Genomic DNA, 17364 nt, shown 5'->3' with positions numbered 1-17364 from the left:
CTCCCTGCAGCCTCCTGACAAACTGTTCCTCAGCCCTGGCCCATGGCTGCAGTCCGCCCTGTGCTGCGCAGATCCGGGAGACACATGCCCTTGCTCCCTGGGTGAGCTGCTTGCAGCTCTGTCTTTTGTCCCTCCCCACCCTGCCCCAGCTGGTCAGTGCCTGCCCCAGTCCCATTCCATCCCTCACCACAGGGGCCTTGATCTGCTGCCTCCCCACAAACCTTTCCTCCCCTTCCACCACACCAGATCTGCCAACAGGACGCAGCTTTTCAAGCTGAAGAGCTGCATATTGGAAATGGGATCGGTATTGGCCAATATGTCTCCTTAAAAATCAGCTATCAGTATTGGCCCCAAAAATCTCTGCACCCCTAATAACTTCCTGTAGTCCTGTACAGTATACAGTGTTCTCTGTGGCACGCTTGTTTAGAAAGTGATATCTTAGTTTGTTGTGCAAACCTCCTTATTCCATTTTTAATTATTTTCTGGACAGAAATATCGCCTGGAAGTGGGGAGCCAGGCTATGGATCATCTTATCCAGGTTCTCCAGACAGACCGGTAAGCATATTCTACCTGTAAGAATGAACTCACCGTGGTTATTTTTCTCAAACTACTTCCTCTTCTTTCACTTCTCCCTGCTTTGAAGAATATTAAAAAAAAATCCAGGTCTGTAGGTGAATAGAATCCTAAAGTTATTAGTAAGAACAAAAATGCTACATGGGAGGGTCAGTTAAAATAGTCTTAAAGTAATGGCAATATAGGGAAGGGAAGGAGGAAGGTATATGAAATGAGTTGCATGAGACTCCTAAATGCACTGGGACAAAATACTAGTTTATGGATTGACTGTTAAAGTTGAAATGAATCTGACAACTTTAGATTGGTAAAAATATTTCTGTTGCAAGGAACAGTGTAAATACTGACATTGAATAGCTTGAATAATCTAACGACTGTGGTATGCTTATGTTGAAATGGTTCCTATTAAGGCAAAAATCGTTCACTTAGATTGGAAAGAAAAAGGTTCAAATAAAAGAAAAAAATTCCGTTTCCCCAGCTGCCTCTTCAGCTGATTTTATTTTTTTAATTTTTATTTATTTATTTATTTTTTGCATCTTGACCACCTTGTAATAGTTTCCTCTTTCCAGGTTCTGGGATGTATTTGTTAGCCATGTTGGTCTGAGACAAAAAGAAATGTAAAACTCTAGAACTTCTGGTTCAGAGATGATACCTTTTATTAGACTAACTAAGAAATTGCAAAATTATATTTTTTCTGCAAGCTTTTGGTTACGCGCACCCTTCCTCAGCTCAGGGAAAATTAAACTTGGTAAAAAGTCCCATAGATAGAAAATAAACTTCATTTATTAATGACCCTCTTTGCAGAGTCATGTACTTATTTGGCTATGTGCACATATTACTTTTGTATATTTGCAGTGATGGAGTGGGGGTGGATGTGCCACAAGGGTGTTCCTGTTTCAGACAAGATCTTTGTAGGGCTGCCTTTTGAAGTGCCATGGGTAACGTGTTGACACTTAACTGTAGTGCTACAAGGAGGTCTCTTAAACCCTCAGCATTTTGCAGTGCTCCTCTCTCCCCTGAGGAGGAGGGAGAGAGTGACTGGCTCCCTAATAGTTTGAACAGAGTAGAGCTGCAGCTGTCAGAGAGCTAGACTACCCTGCTTTTCTGAGGCATCAGTCAGCAACAGCTGATTGGAAGAGGCAGACTTTGATCAGCTGTTGGGCTGATCAGCAGCTGTTGCCGTGACAGCAACAGGTGATCTGCTGAGCCTGTCAGACTCACTAATAGGCTCCCCTGGGGACTGGGTGGGGGAGGGGGAAGAGAGAAAAGGAGCAATGTACTGTTGGCCTTTGGCTGATGAGTATGCCTTTTGGGGGCTTTGTAGTGTTTCAGTCAGGGGGCTCTGAATGTGCTCACACTCCAATAGCACACTATTTTTTGTAGTGACCAAAGTGCTGAGGCAGTATATAGTGCTACAAATGAACATGTGCACACAGATTCTGATGTCAGTGTCATGTGCTTTTCTTCTCATGCTACTTGGGGTGGGGGATGGGTCACAGTACATTCTCTCACAGGACTGGGACTGAAGTGATTGCAAGGTTATTCACCTTGGATTCCTGAGTGAAGCAAAGGAGCAGTGGCGGAAAGCATCTTCTCAAAGCAGACCAAGAAAAATAGGGCATAGTATGAATGGGGGCAGACCAGTGTCCAGAATGAGGTATTCTGAATCAAAGTGGACGCAGGCAGCTGCCGAATACCCAAAGGTGACTTCGCTTTATGGCTTAAGTTTTCAAAGGTTGAAGTGATTCTGATTTCTGAAGGACGGCAGCTTGTCATGCCCCATGTATTTGCTATAGTGTTTTTGACTTTTGCTTTCATTATACCTTTACCTCTGTTCTTTGTTATTTACTCTAAGTAGAACCAGCATGAGGCTACAGTAATATTTGTGGGGCAGGTCTGTTTCTTGCCTTGGGTAGGGTGAAGGAGGAAAGTAATTTGCTGTTTTTCTTAAAGTCTTGGATCAGTGCTTTAAGGATTGGCTAGCCCTTGGAAGGGAATTCAAAAGAGGCAGTGAAGCAGGTTTGGAGAAAATTAGGTTGGAGAAGAAAGGGTTCAGGTTTACAAAGTAAATGTCTAGACATAGACCTGAGAATTGGAGACCAGTAGCAATTAAAAATGCATGTAGCTTGAATTCTTACTTAAATGAAGAATCTCTCTCCTAGAATTATTTTAACGAACTAGCACGTGAGAGCCTTCTTGTGCTGCTGTAGTGCCATATCTCTTGAATTGGAATTCATAAGCAACTGCAGAAGAGTAGCATTTTATTACTTATTAGTAATTTGCAGCATGTACAAGCATATTTAACAAAAATATATTCTTTAGCACCAGATGGACATAAACCACCATGCAGCCAAAGGAAAAAAGCAATAGGTTGCTTCAGCCATTTCTTAAACCCATAAGAGTGGGTACCTGATTGTCTTGTGACTTGAGGGAGAAATAAAATCACAGGACTTGATTTGGATGATTTGTAGTTCCTGCAGTAGTGAAAGAAATCATCTGAAATTGACTCAGTGTTGTATGTTTATCATCTTTTATCTGTTGCTCACGTCTGGAATTGTATTGTCCAATCTCGGGTGAAAAATGAAATTGCAGAAATTTTAGTATAATACTGTTTTTGATTCTGCTATGATTAAGAGAATGAAGGTAGCAACAATGTACAGTACAAAATCTATATAATTCAGATGATTAGAAATGTGCTGAATTTTTCAAGCAATATTTCAACAATATTTCAATTGTTGCTTCACCTGTAGGTTAGTCTGACTCTGCGAAAACAACCTTTCATTTAGCATTGAACCAGCAGCAAAGCTATAGGCTGGGGAACTCCCTTCTCATCAGCACAGTGACTGAAAGGGATTTTGGAGTCATTATCGATTCCAAAATGAACATGGGCTGTCAATGTGAAGGACACAGTCAGTAAGGCCACCTGCACCTTAGCATTTGTTTAGTGACCATATCAGGATGATCCCAACTTCGAGAACTGGGGAAAAAAGTCAGGGGCCAGGGCTGTTTCTACTGAGCTCTTTCTGGGAGGGTGCCAGGAGCCTGGTCTGGGGGTGGGGTAGAGGGAGGGGCTAGCTGAGGAAAAGAGGGAGCCAGGCAGAGGTGCAAGGCAGGAGACAAGCAGCAATGGCCCCGTTCTGAGCCCCGAGTACGTAAGGAGGCACCAGGGGGTGGCATGAAGGAAGCCCTGGGGCTGTTGTGAAGTGTGAAGCGCCCTTTCCCTTGCCCTCTGTTAGTTTTTTGTTATTTGAAATTCATCCATCATTCATAGTATCGTAGTAGCTAGAGTCGGAAGGGACCTAGGTAGATCATCTAGTCCGACCCCCTGCCTTGGCAGGAAAGAGCACCGGGGTCAGATGACCCCGGCAAGGTGCTTATCTAACTTCCTTTTAAAAATCCCCAGGCTAGGAGCCTGCACCACTTCCCCTGGAAGCCGGTTCCAGGCCCTAGCCGCCCTGACTGTGAAGTAGCGCCTCCTAATATCTAATCTAAACTTACCCTCCGCCAGCTTGTGACCATTATTCCTGGTCACTCCTGGCAGCGCACGGGGGAACAGGGACTCCCCCAATACCCGCTGATCCCCCCTGACCAGTTTGTAGCAGGCCACAAGGTCCCCCCTTAACCTTCTCTTGTGGAGGCTAAACAGGTTCAGGTCCTGTAGCCTCTCCTCATAAGGCCTGCCCTGCTGACCCCTGATCATATGAGTGGCCCTCCTCTGGACTCTTTCCATATCATCCACGTCCCTCTTGAAGTGTGGCGCCCAGAACTGGACGCAGTACTCCAGCTGCGGCCTGACCAGTGCCGCATAGAGGGGGAGGATCACCTCCCTGGACCTGCTCGAGATGCATCTGTGGATGCATGACAGGGTACGGTTGGCCTTCTTGACTGCCTCCCCACACTGCCGGCCCATGTTCATCGTGGAGTCAATGACGACTCCAAGATCCTTTTCCGTCTCCGTGCTGGCAAGAGGGGAGTTCCCCAACCTGTAAGTGTGGTGCCGGTTCTTCCTCCCCATGTGCAACACCTTGCACTTATCAGTGTTAAACCCCATCCTATTCTCATCCGCCCACCGTTGCAACCTGTCAAGGTCAGCTTGTAGCCTATTGCACCCTTCTAGTGCACCCACATCCCCCCACATCTTAGTGTCATCAGCAAATTTGAACAGGGTGCTTTCTACCCCCTCATCCAAGTCACCGATGAAGATGTTGAACAGTGCGGGCCCGAGGACTGAGCCCTGCGGAACCCCACTGCCCACGTCCTTCCAGGTCGAGAAGAACCCATCCACTACCACCCTCTGGGTGCGGCCCTCTAACCAGTTGGCGACCCATTTGACCGTGTGGGCATCGACACCGCAGTCTCCCAGCTTTTTGATGAGGACAGGGTGAGAGACAGTGTCGAAAGCCTTCCGGAAGTCCAGAAAGACTACATCCACAGCAACCCCTGCGTCTAATGATTTGGTGACCTGATCGTAAAAGGCCACCAGGTTGGTCTGACAAGACCTGCCACTGATGAACCCATGTTGGTTGCCCCTGAGCATGCATTCCCCCGCAAGGCCCTCCTGGATGTGTGCCAGGATAATTTTTTCAAAGAGCTTACCCGGGATTGAGGTAAGACTAACTGGCCTGTAATTTCCCGGGTCCTCTTTTTTTCCCTTTTTGAAGATAGGGACCACATTGGCCCTCTTCCAGTCCTCCGGCACCTCACCAGAGCACCACGAGTGCTCATAGAGCCACGCCAGGGGTCCCGCAATGACCTCGGCCAGTTCCTGTAGAACCCTAGGGTGAAGATCGTCCGGACCAGCGGACTTGAACACATCCAGCCTCTCCAGAAGTACCCTAACTAACTCCTCGCTAACCCCTGGCCCAGGCGTGTCTCTCCCGGGGCCCGAGGGGGGCCCAGCAGGGAGGTGGCTGAACTGGTCCCTACTTAGGAAGACAGAGGCAAAGAAATCGTTAAATATGTTAGCTTTGTCATCTGGCGTGATGACTAAGTTGCCCATTATGTCCTGCAGGGGCCCCACATTACCCGGGACCCTCTTTTTACCCCCTATGTATTTGAAGAAGGACTTATTGTCCCCAATCCGGGAAGCTAGTCCTATCTCCATCTCTGCCTTGGCCCTCCTGACTGCCCCCCTACATCCTCGGGCGACTGTAACATAGTCCTTCTTGGTGATGACCCCATCTCTCCATTGGGTGTATGCCTCCCTTTTAGCAAGGAGACATTCCCGGATGCTCTTAGTGAGCCATGGGGGTTTATGTGCCCTCCTGCTCCCTTTTACCCTTGTTGGGATTACCTCCCTTTGGGCATGGAGGATCGTCTCCTTAAGGAGCAACCACTCCCCTTCGACATCTGATTCCCTTCCCCTCTGGGTCCTCAGCGCTTCCCCAACGATCCTCCTTAGCTTGTTGAAGTCAGCCCTCCTAAAGTCTAGGGCTGTTGCCTTGCTGCAGCCCTTTGCCACCTTACGCTGGATGGTGAATTCCAGCAAGCGATGATCACTGTCTCCCAGGTGGCCCATCACCCGCAGCCCCCTCACCAGGTCATCACCCGTGGCCAGCACCAGGTCCAACATGGCGTCTCCCCTGGTGGGACTGTGCACCTCCTGGGTTAGATGGAGGTCCTGCACTCTGGCTAAGAACCGACGTGAGCGATCAGACTTGGCTGACTGCTCCTCCCAGCAGATGTCTGGGAAGTTCAGGTCCCCCATGATGACCACATCCTTAGCCCTCACTGCCTCTGAGCTGACCTAAGAATTCCTGGTCGAGCTCTTCTCCCTGGTTGGGAGGTCTATAGTAGACTCCCACCGTTAAGTCTCTCTCCCCTGGACTGCCTTTTACTCTAACCCAGAGCACCTCAGAGTGCCCCCCCCCACCCCCTTGCTGATTAACGAGGAAGTATATTCCTCCTTGATGTAGAGTGCTCCTCCTCCACCTTTCCTTCCTATCCTGTCCCTCATTCTTAACAGGCAATTTGCTAGTGTCAGAATAAGATCTTTAGAGAGCAGGGGTCTGGTCTGTTTGCTAACATTTCAGTTAGTGATGCCTGCTGAGGGTTTGGTTTGGGTACCATTGATTTTGATAGGGTGTGGTTCTCTGTGATAGAACATCTTGTGCATGGATGAGGTTGCTTATTGGCAGCTTTATTCTTTCTCCCTGAAATCTTAGAGTAGCTGCGAACAGTTGCTTTTCCCGAAGAGCTCTGACATATGGGTGCCATTCCATTGCCATCCCATTCATGTTGAAATGGATACAGGAATTATAAGAGAGTTTGTGAATTGGTACAGTGATGTGATCTCCCAGTATGTTGATGGGACTCAACTTTGCATTTGTGTACTCCCACCTGGGTGCATTTTGCTGCCCCAGCCAGTGTCTGCTGGGTATTAGGGTATGGAGGAGAGCACACTACATAACCCAGACAAGATCGAAGGAGTGGGTTGGAGGAGCAATGAAAGGGGAGATTCCAGGCTTTCTTCATTTTTGTTTTTGTTGTTTTTTGTAGGGGTGCACTGATAAAGATTTTTTGGGCTGATAATAATCAGCCATTGGTAATAAACCATATTGACTGACATAGATCCGATTGCTGATATGCAGTCTGGCAGCTTGGAGAGCAGCATTGGGTTGTAAGTCTGTTGCGGGGTTGGGGAGGGAAGGGGAATGTGGGGGCAGATTGAGGCCCTCATGGTGAAGGAAGGAATGGGGCTGGGGCTGGGGCATGGCAGCTGTGGTGGGCCATAGAACAGAGCTGTGAGTGGATGGTCCTTGGGGGTGTGGGGGGAGGGGAGCAGCTCCTGCTGCTGCACGCACCCTCGGGGGAGGTATAGGGGGCATGTATCCCTTGGATCTGTGCACGGGGTAAGGGTGGGTTGCCTGCTGTAGGCTGGGGCCAGGGACAGTGCTGGGCTTTTCTCGGTGGTGAGCCTGAGCCAGGCTCTTGGGGCAGGTGGTGGCAGCACTGGGAGGAGGGGCTTGGGGGGGCTATGACAAATTTTGTGGTGGCTGTAGCCCTCTTCCCCCACCCTGTAGCCCAGCTCTCCATGTTGCCACTGCCTGCCCCAAGCACAGCCCCAGTCCAGCTCCCCAGCCTGGAAGAAGCTGGCGCAGCCCCTGGTTGCAGTCTGCTCTTGCCCTGCGCACAGATTTGGAGAACGTGCCCCCCATGTCTCCCCTGGGGGTGCGTGCAGCAGTGGGAGCCCCTGCTCCAACTTCCTTCCTGGATGAGCTGCTCACCGCTCTGCCCCACACCCCATCCTGGCCAGGCAGCCTCAGCTCCACTCCCTCTCTCACTGTGGGAGCCTCAACCTATCCCCCTACACACCCCTCCACTCCCCTCTGTTCCTTCCCTCCAACAGGCTTACCGGCTGGACACTGTTTTCCAAGCTGCTAGGCTGGCCGCGTGCATGCTGTGGCTGTGCACATACATACGGCTTTTACCAGCGACATTATTGGCCACATCAGCCAGAAAAATCCGATTGCCAGTAATGTCAATTTTCCTTTTATCTGTGCTGATACTATGTAGACAGCTATATCGGTGTATCTCTAGTTTCTTGATGAAGTACATTCACCATTAGTTGCTTGGGTGACATGTTGTACAGGGAGCTATATCCTAAAATCATTTCAGGACTGCAACTGGTACAGAATACATGGCCTGGCTCATTGAGAAGTGCATCTTGCTGGGAGCATGTGACACCAGCATATGGGGATCTCCAGTGACTGTCCCATGGTCTCTCGAGGGAATTCAAAGTAATGCTTTGAATTAGAAAGCCCTAAATGGCCTGAAACCAGCCTTCCTGAGGGAATTTTTTTACTAATACTGTTGGAGCTTCTGCAACCTTGGAAAATAGTCTGTTTTTAAAACCTAAATAAATAAATTCTTGTTTATGTCATGAAGTACAAAATTATAAATCTTGGGATTTTAAATGTCCTGCATTCTCTTTGAAATACTTTGATTTCTTAAGTAAAGTTTTTATTAACTCGTGCTGTTGGCAGTTTATTTTAAAGAGACATGACTCAAGATCAGTATACCTGCATCAAAGATCTATCCAGTATCATTACCACAGTGAACATGAAAAGAGCAAAATAAATTATGCTTTGAAGTGATCAGTTTGACCTTAACATACAGTTACTGGAAAAATTCTGGGTAGCTGGAATGAGCCATGAAAGAACAGACATTTGGAAGTATCCTTGAGCATTTTGGTATGGACTTTTAGCTGCATGAATGTAATCATTTTGGGGAATGGAAGTAGAAAAAATATTTTAACTTATTTGGTAACTGGATATTTTCAGATTTTTTATTGCATCATGAAAAGCAAAACCATTCGTTACATCTGACCTTTTTACATACTACATTTGTCACTGCAAATATGGTTGTAAGGAATGTAAGGAAGAAACCATAATTAAGTTACTAATATGGTACTTTTATTTACAGTTCAGATTCCGAAATAATTGGCTATGCTTTGGACACCCTCTACAATGTAATATCAAATGACCTAGAAGAGGAAGAACAAGGTAAGCTTGCTGGAGCAACTTTTCTGCATTTACTTGATAATAATAGTTTGTGCTCATATTAAAAATGTAATAGTTTGCAGTTTATTAAACACTGTTTAGATAATGGGATTTATCCTATTATAATGCTAGATTTATGTTAATGCATGGTATCTTGAGTATAACTGGCATGAAAATAATATTAGCTTCTTCAGTTCATTTCTTGAAGTACTTATGCACAATTTTTTAGGTTAAAATGAGGTCTTTTTACTGAAATAAAATCTTCAAGGAAAAGTTCTGACATTAGTCAAACAGCTGACCCTGTAGATTAATCGCTGTCTGCTATTTATGGCAAACTGTAAAAACATGTCCTTTATTTCATGGTAGCCTTTTTGATCACTTAACCAGTAACTATTGCTTAAGATATTGGCCCCTTAAACAAACAAAAAAATGAAGGTTGCTTTGCAAGTATGAAAATAGTTTGTCACCAGTTCTGTTGTCTTCACTTAAAAAAGAAAATGCATTTCCCTTTTTGCCCCATTTACTTTCATAATTGACTAAATATTTTAATAAATTTGGTTGTGAAACATGAAATTTTTAAGCTGGTCAGTTTTTCTGACAGTTTATATGACAAGAATGGGAACAAATGGTTGGTAATAGGAGGATTGGGCATCATGATGAGGGTTCCCAGTTGTTAAATTCATGCATGTCAAGTGATATTCTCACATGCGGCATTTGGGCAATCATGGGCCTTTGAAGACTTTTTCTTCATGTGTAGCTAAAATGGGCAGTTTTTAAAATATGAATTTAAAGCACATAGTTCTAAAAATGATCCCTTACTTGCTTGACATAAACATTAAAGGTGTAAAGAGAACCTGCTGTGAATTATTATAAGCAAATTTGGAGGTAATGGACACTTTGCATTAAATACTATGTACTGTAAACTTGGGTTTTTACAGTTATCCAGTAATAGACTAGGTAAGACTCATTGCTCAAGATGTGTACAACAACTATTCAGTCAAGTGAGATTTGTTTTCACTAATTGGGCAAAGACAATGGGGAAAAAAGGTTAAAGTGAGGGCCCTCAAGTAAAATAGAATTGAGATGTTAGAGGGGAAAAGAGGGAACAGATCTATCTGATGGTCATACAAATAATGCCTTGGAAGAAGAATTTAGAATTTAGGAAAATGAGAAACTTAAATATAAAGCCATTTTCCAAATAAACATAACATATTTAAATATCCATGTGTTCTTAATCTCACCATACAAGTCCCACCAACTTTACAGGTAACTTAACAGCGCTTAGACATTGCTTTTAGTCTTTCACTGTGCATACCATTGATTCTATCCTGCCACAGATTTTGTGTTTTGAAAAGCTGGTTAATGTTGCCATTTCCATTTGGATGCATTAGACGTTGATAAATTCCTTGCTCAAAGATGTGTTTTCAGAAAAGTTGCTTAAATGGGTAAGGTGTAATACAAGTCTTGATGGAAAGTAGCTGTTGGTTGACTGGTGGGGGGACATAACCCTTCTCCCTCTGCCCCAACATTCCTCTCCTGGGTAGCGGCAGGAGAGGTGGAAGCTGAGGAAGGAGGGGGAGCCCAGAGACCCTGGCTTGAGCAGCAGCTAGGTGGGAGCCTGTGGGCTGCAAATTAATGCCTCATGGGCCACATGCAGGCTGCCAGTTTAACAGTCTTCATGTTATAGTCTCGGTCTTCAGAGCCATCTTTATGGAGGATAGTAGGCATACATGTTTAATACTAAAGTTGAGACTTGGCCCATGGTTTTACTAGAGCAAGTAGGGGACTATTTTATTAAGACCACTGCCCAAAAGAGGATGTTTGTAAGTGCAAGAATGTTAGTTGCAAAAGACTGTTAGGGATTTATTAGAGTGTGTATGTCTGATCAGAAGGGTCAAAGTTGAAGACAGTTGACACAAGCAACGAAAGAATAGTTGTGGCAGAATTTGAGCATGGCTGCCTCTTGAAATCTAGGCCTTAACTTTATTATTAGCTGTGCTGTTGTACACTGCTGTGGAAAACTGATCTATTTGTGAACCTTTCTCTTCTTTCTCTTTCTCTCTGTTTCTCTCTCTTTTTTTTTGGCTACCTTTGCAGATGATTCTGAAGGTAAAAATCCTGAATTTGTTTGCATGGAGCTCATTTAGTCGTAGTTGCTAATTGTAAATTACTACATACTGTATCTCTTGGCTGTTAAAAAGGACACTGTCAAGGTTTCTATAATACTTTACTGACGATTTTTCATAATCTCTTCTTTATATTTAAAATTCAGTTTCTCAAATTTGTTTTATTACCTGAAATGCATATTTTCCCATTACCCACAATCTGACCAATATATATGTATGTGACTCAGCCTATTGATGCTTAGAAAGCTTACTGGCACTCTTATACCTTAAGTTAGGGGTTGTCAGCTGGGGGTATGTATACCCCACAGGTTACTTGAGAAGGCCCTAGTGGGTATGCACGGGCAGGAATGGGATGCCTTTACACACCATCCTGTGTTGCCGTGCAGGCACTGCCCACCCAACCAGACTTGGGGGGTCGGGAAAGCCTGCATATGGTGGCTGCTGCTGTTCTGCATTCAGCCTCACACACCCCTCTGCCCCACAGTCCGTGTCCAGCCACCAGGGGTACATGGATCCAAAAAGGTTGAAAACCCCTGCCTTAAATAATTCTCAGTTAACTACTCTGTGGTATGGTAGTGTTGAGCAGCAGTATCCAAATAAACAAGTGGGCATACACAGTTTTTGCATTGTGGAAAAGCATCAAAGTAAGTAATAACTTTGAGTACAGAAGTCATAGTCATGCTTCAAGCCTTCTGGCTTTTTGCAGTGTCCTTTTTCAGTAATGCATGTTAAGGATATGGTCTTATTGCTATACAAGGTGTAATAGGGCACCCTATGGGGCAAGCTAACTTAGACTAACTGGTGGATTGATAAGCTTTATTGATTATTGAAACATCTAAAGCTAACATTCATAAACAGGAATTCCTTTAACTCCTCACTTGCATGCAATTTAAAATTTCACTGAATAGGCTATCGATCCTATAACAACATAATTTGGTAGTATGTGAACTCGCAAGATATCCTTTGTTGTATTTTCTGCTGTTTCCTTTTAAGCTTTTATTTTCATTTTAACTTTTCTGTTTGATTTTTATTTTTTGTATTTTTTTCTACCATGAACTACCATATGATATTTTTGTTCGTTTGTATTTTATTTGGCCTTTTATATATAATAGTTCAGGACATAGTAAATAGGAACCAAGCTTAAAGAGTAAGCAGAACTCTTGGCACACTGATAAAAAGCAATTGGTCTTGCATTGCATGTATTCAGCACGGACTTCAGCATTAAAACTCTCGAGTTTTGGTGGAAGACCGAGTGTCATGGGCTAATATGGATCTGTTAATAAATTAACTCTTTTCTTTCCCCTGTGAGCTGTGGGTGGTCTGGAAGCTGTAAAGTTTTGCTGTCCCCTTTTGTGAGCTATGAGAACATCTTGCATTTACATTGGTTCAGTTACAGAATTTACTCCTCAGGATTTCTTGACTGTTCTGCTTCATATACTCTTTCCCTTTCCCCCTGTAGACAACTTTGCTTTACTTTTCACTTTAGGAAGCTTAGCTTCCTAAGCTAACATTTCAAATGAACCTATCGACCTTAATTAACTTTATTTTTCCAAATCACAGGCTTCATATCCAAGTGACTGCTGCACAGAAGACATGTAATTTGTATATAGTAGACCAGTGATGGGTGAAATACAGCTTGCAGCCTGGTTCTGGCCCACGGAGGGACTTTGTCTAGCTCATGGCAGTTCCTAGGTCCTACCTGACTGGGGTGCTGTCCAGCCTGTGTTGCGTATTGCTGCCCCCTGGACACACAGCAGGACTGGGGTAGCTCTGCAGCTGGACTGCTTTTCTAGGGTGGCCCAGAGCCAGTGGTGGTGGAGAGGAACCACAGGGCAGCCTGGGCACATGTTCTGGGTGGCTGCAGCAAGAAGGGCCCAGCAGTGGTGAGGGGGAGGGGCCACTTTTCCCCATGCCTAGCAGCACTTTCTGCCCAGCTGCTGCTGCTCATTGTGGGCAGGTGGTCTGGAGCAGGCATAGGGTAGGCTGGGTTCTGGGCTGTGTATGTGGGTTCTGGATGGTTTGCTCTGGCCAGAGCGAGTCTGGGGTGGGCTGGGGTTGGGGCTGGGCTGTGCACTGTTGGCTATGATGGGGAGGAACCACAGAGAACATGGGAACCACAGAGAACATGGGCTCTGGGTTGTCAGTGGATACTGACTGACCTACAGCAGCTCTCCCAGCTGTCTGTGGCCTGTGGACCCAGGTATTTGCTCACCTCTGTACTACATCATTGGTGTACAAGCTTTTCATCTTGTGGGTCAGATGAGCAGTGCCAGGTCCTTCTGCAGGCTGGATCTGGTTGCAGGGGTTTACACAGCTTGACCTCTGTCTGTCCATCTGGGATGGAAAGGTATGATGGAGTGGCCCCAATCTGAATGCATGGGGAATGGGATGGAGTGGCCCTGATCCGGATGCAGGCTGCTTGTCCTGGTCTGGATGTGTGGGGTGTGGGTGGGGCATGGAAAGGCAGGGTAGCCCCGATTCTTGCCATGGGGATAGGAGGTGAGATGTAGATCAGCCCTGATCTAGACTCATCGGGGGTTGAACAGCTTGGCCCTGATCCAGATGTGTTGGGGGTGAGGGGTGGGGTGAAATTGGATGGGGTGGTCCTGACCTGGATTTGGGGGTGCACAGGGGAGCATCCTGGCCTGATCTGGAAACACATGGTGGGGCCTGGTTCTGATCCGCCTTTGCTGCATTGGCCTTGGTGAGCTTGGCCTTGGCTGTGTAGAGCTTTCACAACCCTTTTTATGCTCAGTTACTACAGAGTCTTGCATCTCACTGCTCTGCTAAGTGGCCTCTATATCCCCCTTTATAGCTACATCCATTCTGTTGGTTGTTATCAAGAAAGCATTAATGATACTTTCCTTCCACTCATGCTCATAAAGTACAGAACATAAACTTTGCCCCCACTGGGTCCAAAAAGTACCAAAGAAACAAAAACCACTCAGCTCACTGCTGCTGTGATCCCTGCATCTTTGGTTCTGTTCCCCATGTGCCCTGGGACCTTATTGGTCTGCTGCTGGGCTGTCTACCCTATCCCTCCCAAGGGTCTGAAATGGTTCTGCTGATGGGCCTTTCTTCTCTCCCCCAGTGCTCTGGGACCAGCTTTTATGTCTTGAGGCCCTTCCCCTCTGCTGGTACCTGACCCTGTCCAGTCAGGCCATCAGAGGATTTTCTTGCTAAAGCCTTGCAATCTCTGGGTGGGGTGAGTTTGCAGCTTGATGCCAGTTGTCTTCACCCCTCTGGCCTGGAAGATCCTAGCCTTGCAGCTTTGTCCTTTTAGTCTCTCCAGTAACAGGGGTGAAATCCCTTGTTATACCCACTCCAATCCATAAACCATTCAGAGGCTTCCAGATCTTATTTTGGGAACCACTGAACTAGAGCATTCAGTCTCATGCAGTAGCTGCATGTATCATTGTGGAAACGGGTATGGAATGTAGGCTGGGCTTGTTTTGTTAAGGAGAGCCCTGGCTCTGAGATCATGTGAAGCAGAGGAGCAGATGGGGGGAGAGAGAGAGAGAGAGAGAGAGAGTGAGTGGCATGGAAGAAGAGCACAAGAAAGTGAGTGAAATTTTGGTGAGGGAGGGAAAATGGACATTTTGCTGGACTGGGCAAGAAAGGCAAGGTGCGGGAATTGGAGGAATGAAGTTAGAGCACATGACTCCATGGACAGATTCCCTGTCTTTGCGCTGTGCAGGATGCTCCAATATGCATCCTGCACCCCCATTGACACCCCCCAAATGTGGTGCCTGTGGTTCCACCACATTATGTTGTGTGCTATATATTGATGGTGAAAAGTAAAATGTAATGGGGCATAGTGAGTAGATATAGTAGAAAATGGGGAAGAAGGAACTGTATGGTAGAAAATTAGATGGTATGAAGAACAGGGTTCTATGAAGGGAAGACAGTGCAGCTGTGGGGAAAAGTATAGATTTCATAGACGTTAGATTTCATAGACATTAGGGCTGGAAGGGACCTCGGGAGATCGAGTCCAGCCCCCTGCCCAAAGGGCAGGAAGTCAGCTGGGGTCATAGGATCCCAGCAAGATAAGCATCCAATTTACTCTTGAAGGTGTTCTATGTAGGTGCTTGAACCACCTCCGATGGCAGGCTGTTCCAGACCTTGGGGGCTCGGACAGTAAAGAAATTCTTCCTTATGTCCAGCCTGAAACGGTCTTGCAGGAGTTTGTGACCGTTCGACCTCGTCATCCTATGGGGCGCTCTGGTGAACTTAGGGCTGGAAGGGACCTCGGTATGCAGGAAGGAGACACTTGAGGCCTGTAATAGTAGAGTGGTTAAAATCTAAGCATGGTGGGACTTCTGGTTTTGCTTTTGTGTGCTTCAGCTGGCCCCTGGGGGATTTCTGGCATGCATTGTCTTCTTAGTAGCATGCTGAGAACTTGCGAAGTCAAAGATTTTTGCCTTGATTGTCATGAATACAAATGTCTTCAAAAAGCTATTTTTTCTATACTGTAGTGTAAAGCTGATGAATGTAGTTCTTTTTATTTCTAAATTTCCCCAGTGTGCTTAGGTATGCCCAAACTTTAAGAGGGTTAGCTCGTGTGCATTCACCTCTTCTGTATCTAATGGAACTAGTGAGTAAGTTTTATTCTCAAACTGATTTTTATGAGAGAGTAACCCCTCCTACCTAATGGATGGAGAAGCACACTGCCTGTTTTGTGACCTCAGTGAAACATGCATCAGGGATGAATTTCTGTGGCTATTGAACTGCATTGGATTTGAGCCAGTGACAAGTTTATCTCATGAATGATAGTGCATTTAGCTAAATGGGATTCTCTCTAGCTCCATGAATAACAGTGACTATATCTATATCACAGCAGGACTGTGCTCTGGATGAGATGCATGCAAGTGCACCTCATGCACCCATTCCTGTTGATAAGCCTCAAATATGAAAATAATATTAAGGAGGCTACTCTGGCTTTTCTCAGAAATGCTGGAGATGGATCCTAAGAGTGACTATAGAGTGGCCTCACAGGCATAGTTATTTTGTGCATGTAAGGTCCAGTGATCAGGTGTGGCATGGTTGGGGTATATTCTTGGCAGTCCACATTGGGGTAACAAAGGACATGGCCCTGGTGGCAAACTCCATGTCAGCCTACAGATTGACATCACTTGGCAAATTCCTCCAGTGAACATTCCTGAATTATCCAGAAATGTAATATCTAACCCTAAGTATTTGCTGTAAATGACTACCTTTTTGGGTTGTCAATATAAACAAATATGCATGATGCAAAAAATAATGTTGATGTTTCCTTTTAGACTGTTGGAATACTTTTCTTCCATCATTAATATTTTTACAGTCCTATGCATCACATACATTCCAAATAAGAGGTAGCTCCTTGTGCATCTTGAGTAAGTTTTTTGAAGGCTAGGTAACAGGATGATAGTGAATTACACTTAAGGAATTTGCATAAATCCGGATCTGAATGATTTGCAGTAAATCCATTTGAAAATTGCTACCCTTTTTTGATTCTTTTGGGGTTTTTAAGCATGGAAATGAAAAAGCAATCCCTTCCCAAGAGCAAAGAAGCTGCTTGCACTTCCAGGTTTAGATGCTTTTACCTGTGAACTAAAAATCTGTAAGTGTGAACTATAAATCTGCTTTTCCTTTGCAAGTAGTATGTGTGACACCCTCTTAATTGTTGACTTGACTTTAACTGTATACAGACTGAGTCACTAGAGCTTTTTTTCTTTCATTTGAAAAGGAAGACGCTTTCTGCTCTGAAAGCAGTTTTATTACTTGAGACATAAAATTACTAGCAATTTTAGCACAGAATCATAGAATCAGTGAGTTGAAAGGGACCTAGACAGATCATCTAGTCCGACCCCCTGCCATGGGCAGGAAGGAGCACTGGGGGAGGGGAGGATTATAAGACCCCAGCCAGGGTCTTTACTTGATAGCGTGTGGTCCTGCAGGTGAGAATTGGTATGTCTGAACAGATGTGACCAAAACAATTTCTGGTAAAATATTTAAAGAAATATATTTTAAATGATTTCAACCTGTGAATCTTTATTTTCGATATTGGTCGATGTTGTCTTCAGTGGAAGCTGAATTGGGTCTTTACTTGATAGATTCTTGATTTTTCTGTTATTTAAGGTAATCTAGCTCCTCATTTACAGTTAAGACTTCTGGAACAGAAATACTTA

At 45.2% G+C, this 17364-nt stretch overlaps 1 protein-coding gene across 5 annotated transcripts in view; it reads left to right on the top strand.

Moving 5' to 3' along the window:
• Positions 1 to 17364, top strand: part of USO1 (USO1 vesicle transport factor) — a 94840-nt gene that overhangs the window by 10095 nt on the left and 67381 nt on the right. For 3 of the 5 annotated variants that reach the window (XM_090031918.1, XM_090031916.1, XM_090031920.1), the window contains exons 3-5: positions 491 to 555; positions 8995 to 9074; positions 11169 to 11180. In XM_090031918.1, the coding sequence (XP_089888044.1) occupies positions 491 to 555; positions 8995 to 9074; positions 11169 to 11180 (157 nt within the window). The remainder of the gene's footprint in view (positions 1 to 490; positions 556 to 8994; positions 9075 to 11168; positions 11181 to 17364) is intronic. The other 2 variants (XM_090031919.1, XM_090031917.1) reach the window with 1 other exon arrangement.

The sequence above is a fragment of the Crocodylus siamensis genome, chromosome 2, assembly GCF_052110815.1.
Source record: "Crocodylus siamensis isolate JL-2025a chromosome 2, ASM5211081v1, whole genome shotgun sequence".
Classification (NCBI taxonomy): Eukaryota; Metazoa; Chordata; order Crocodylia; family Crocodylidae; genus Crocodylus; species Crocodylus siamensis.
The sequence above is the reverse complement of the archived record's forward strand: the minus strand, read 5'-3'. Positions and strand labels throughout refer to the sequence as shown.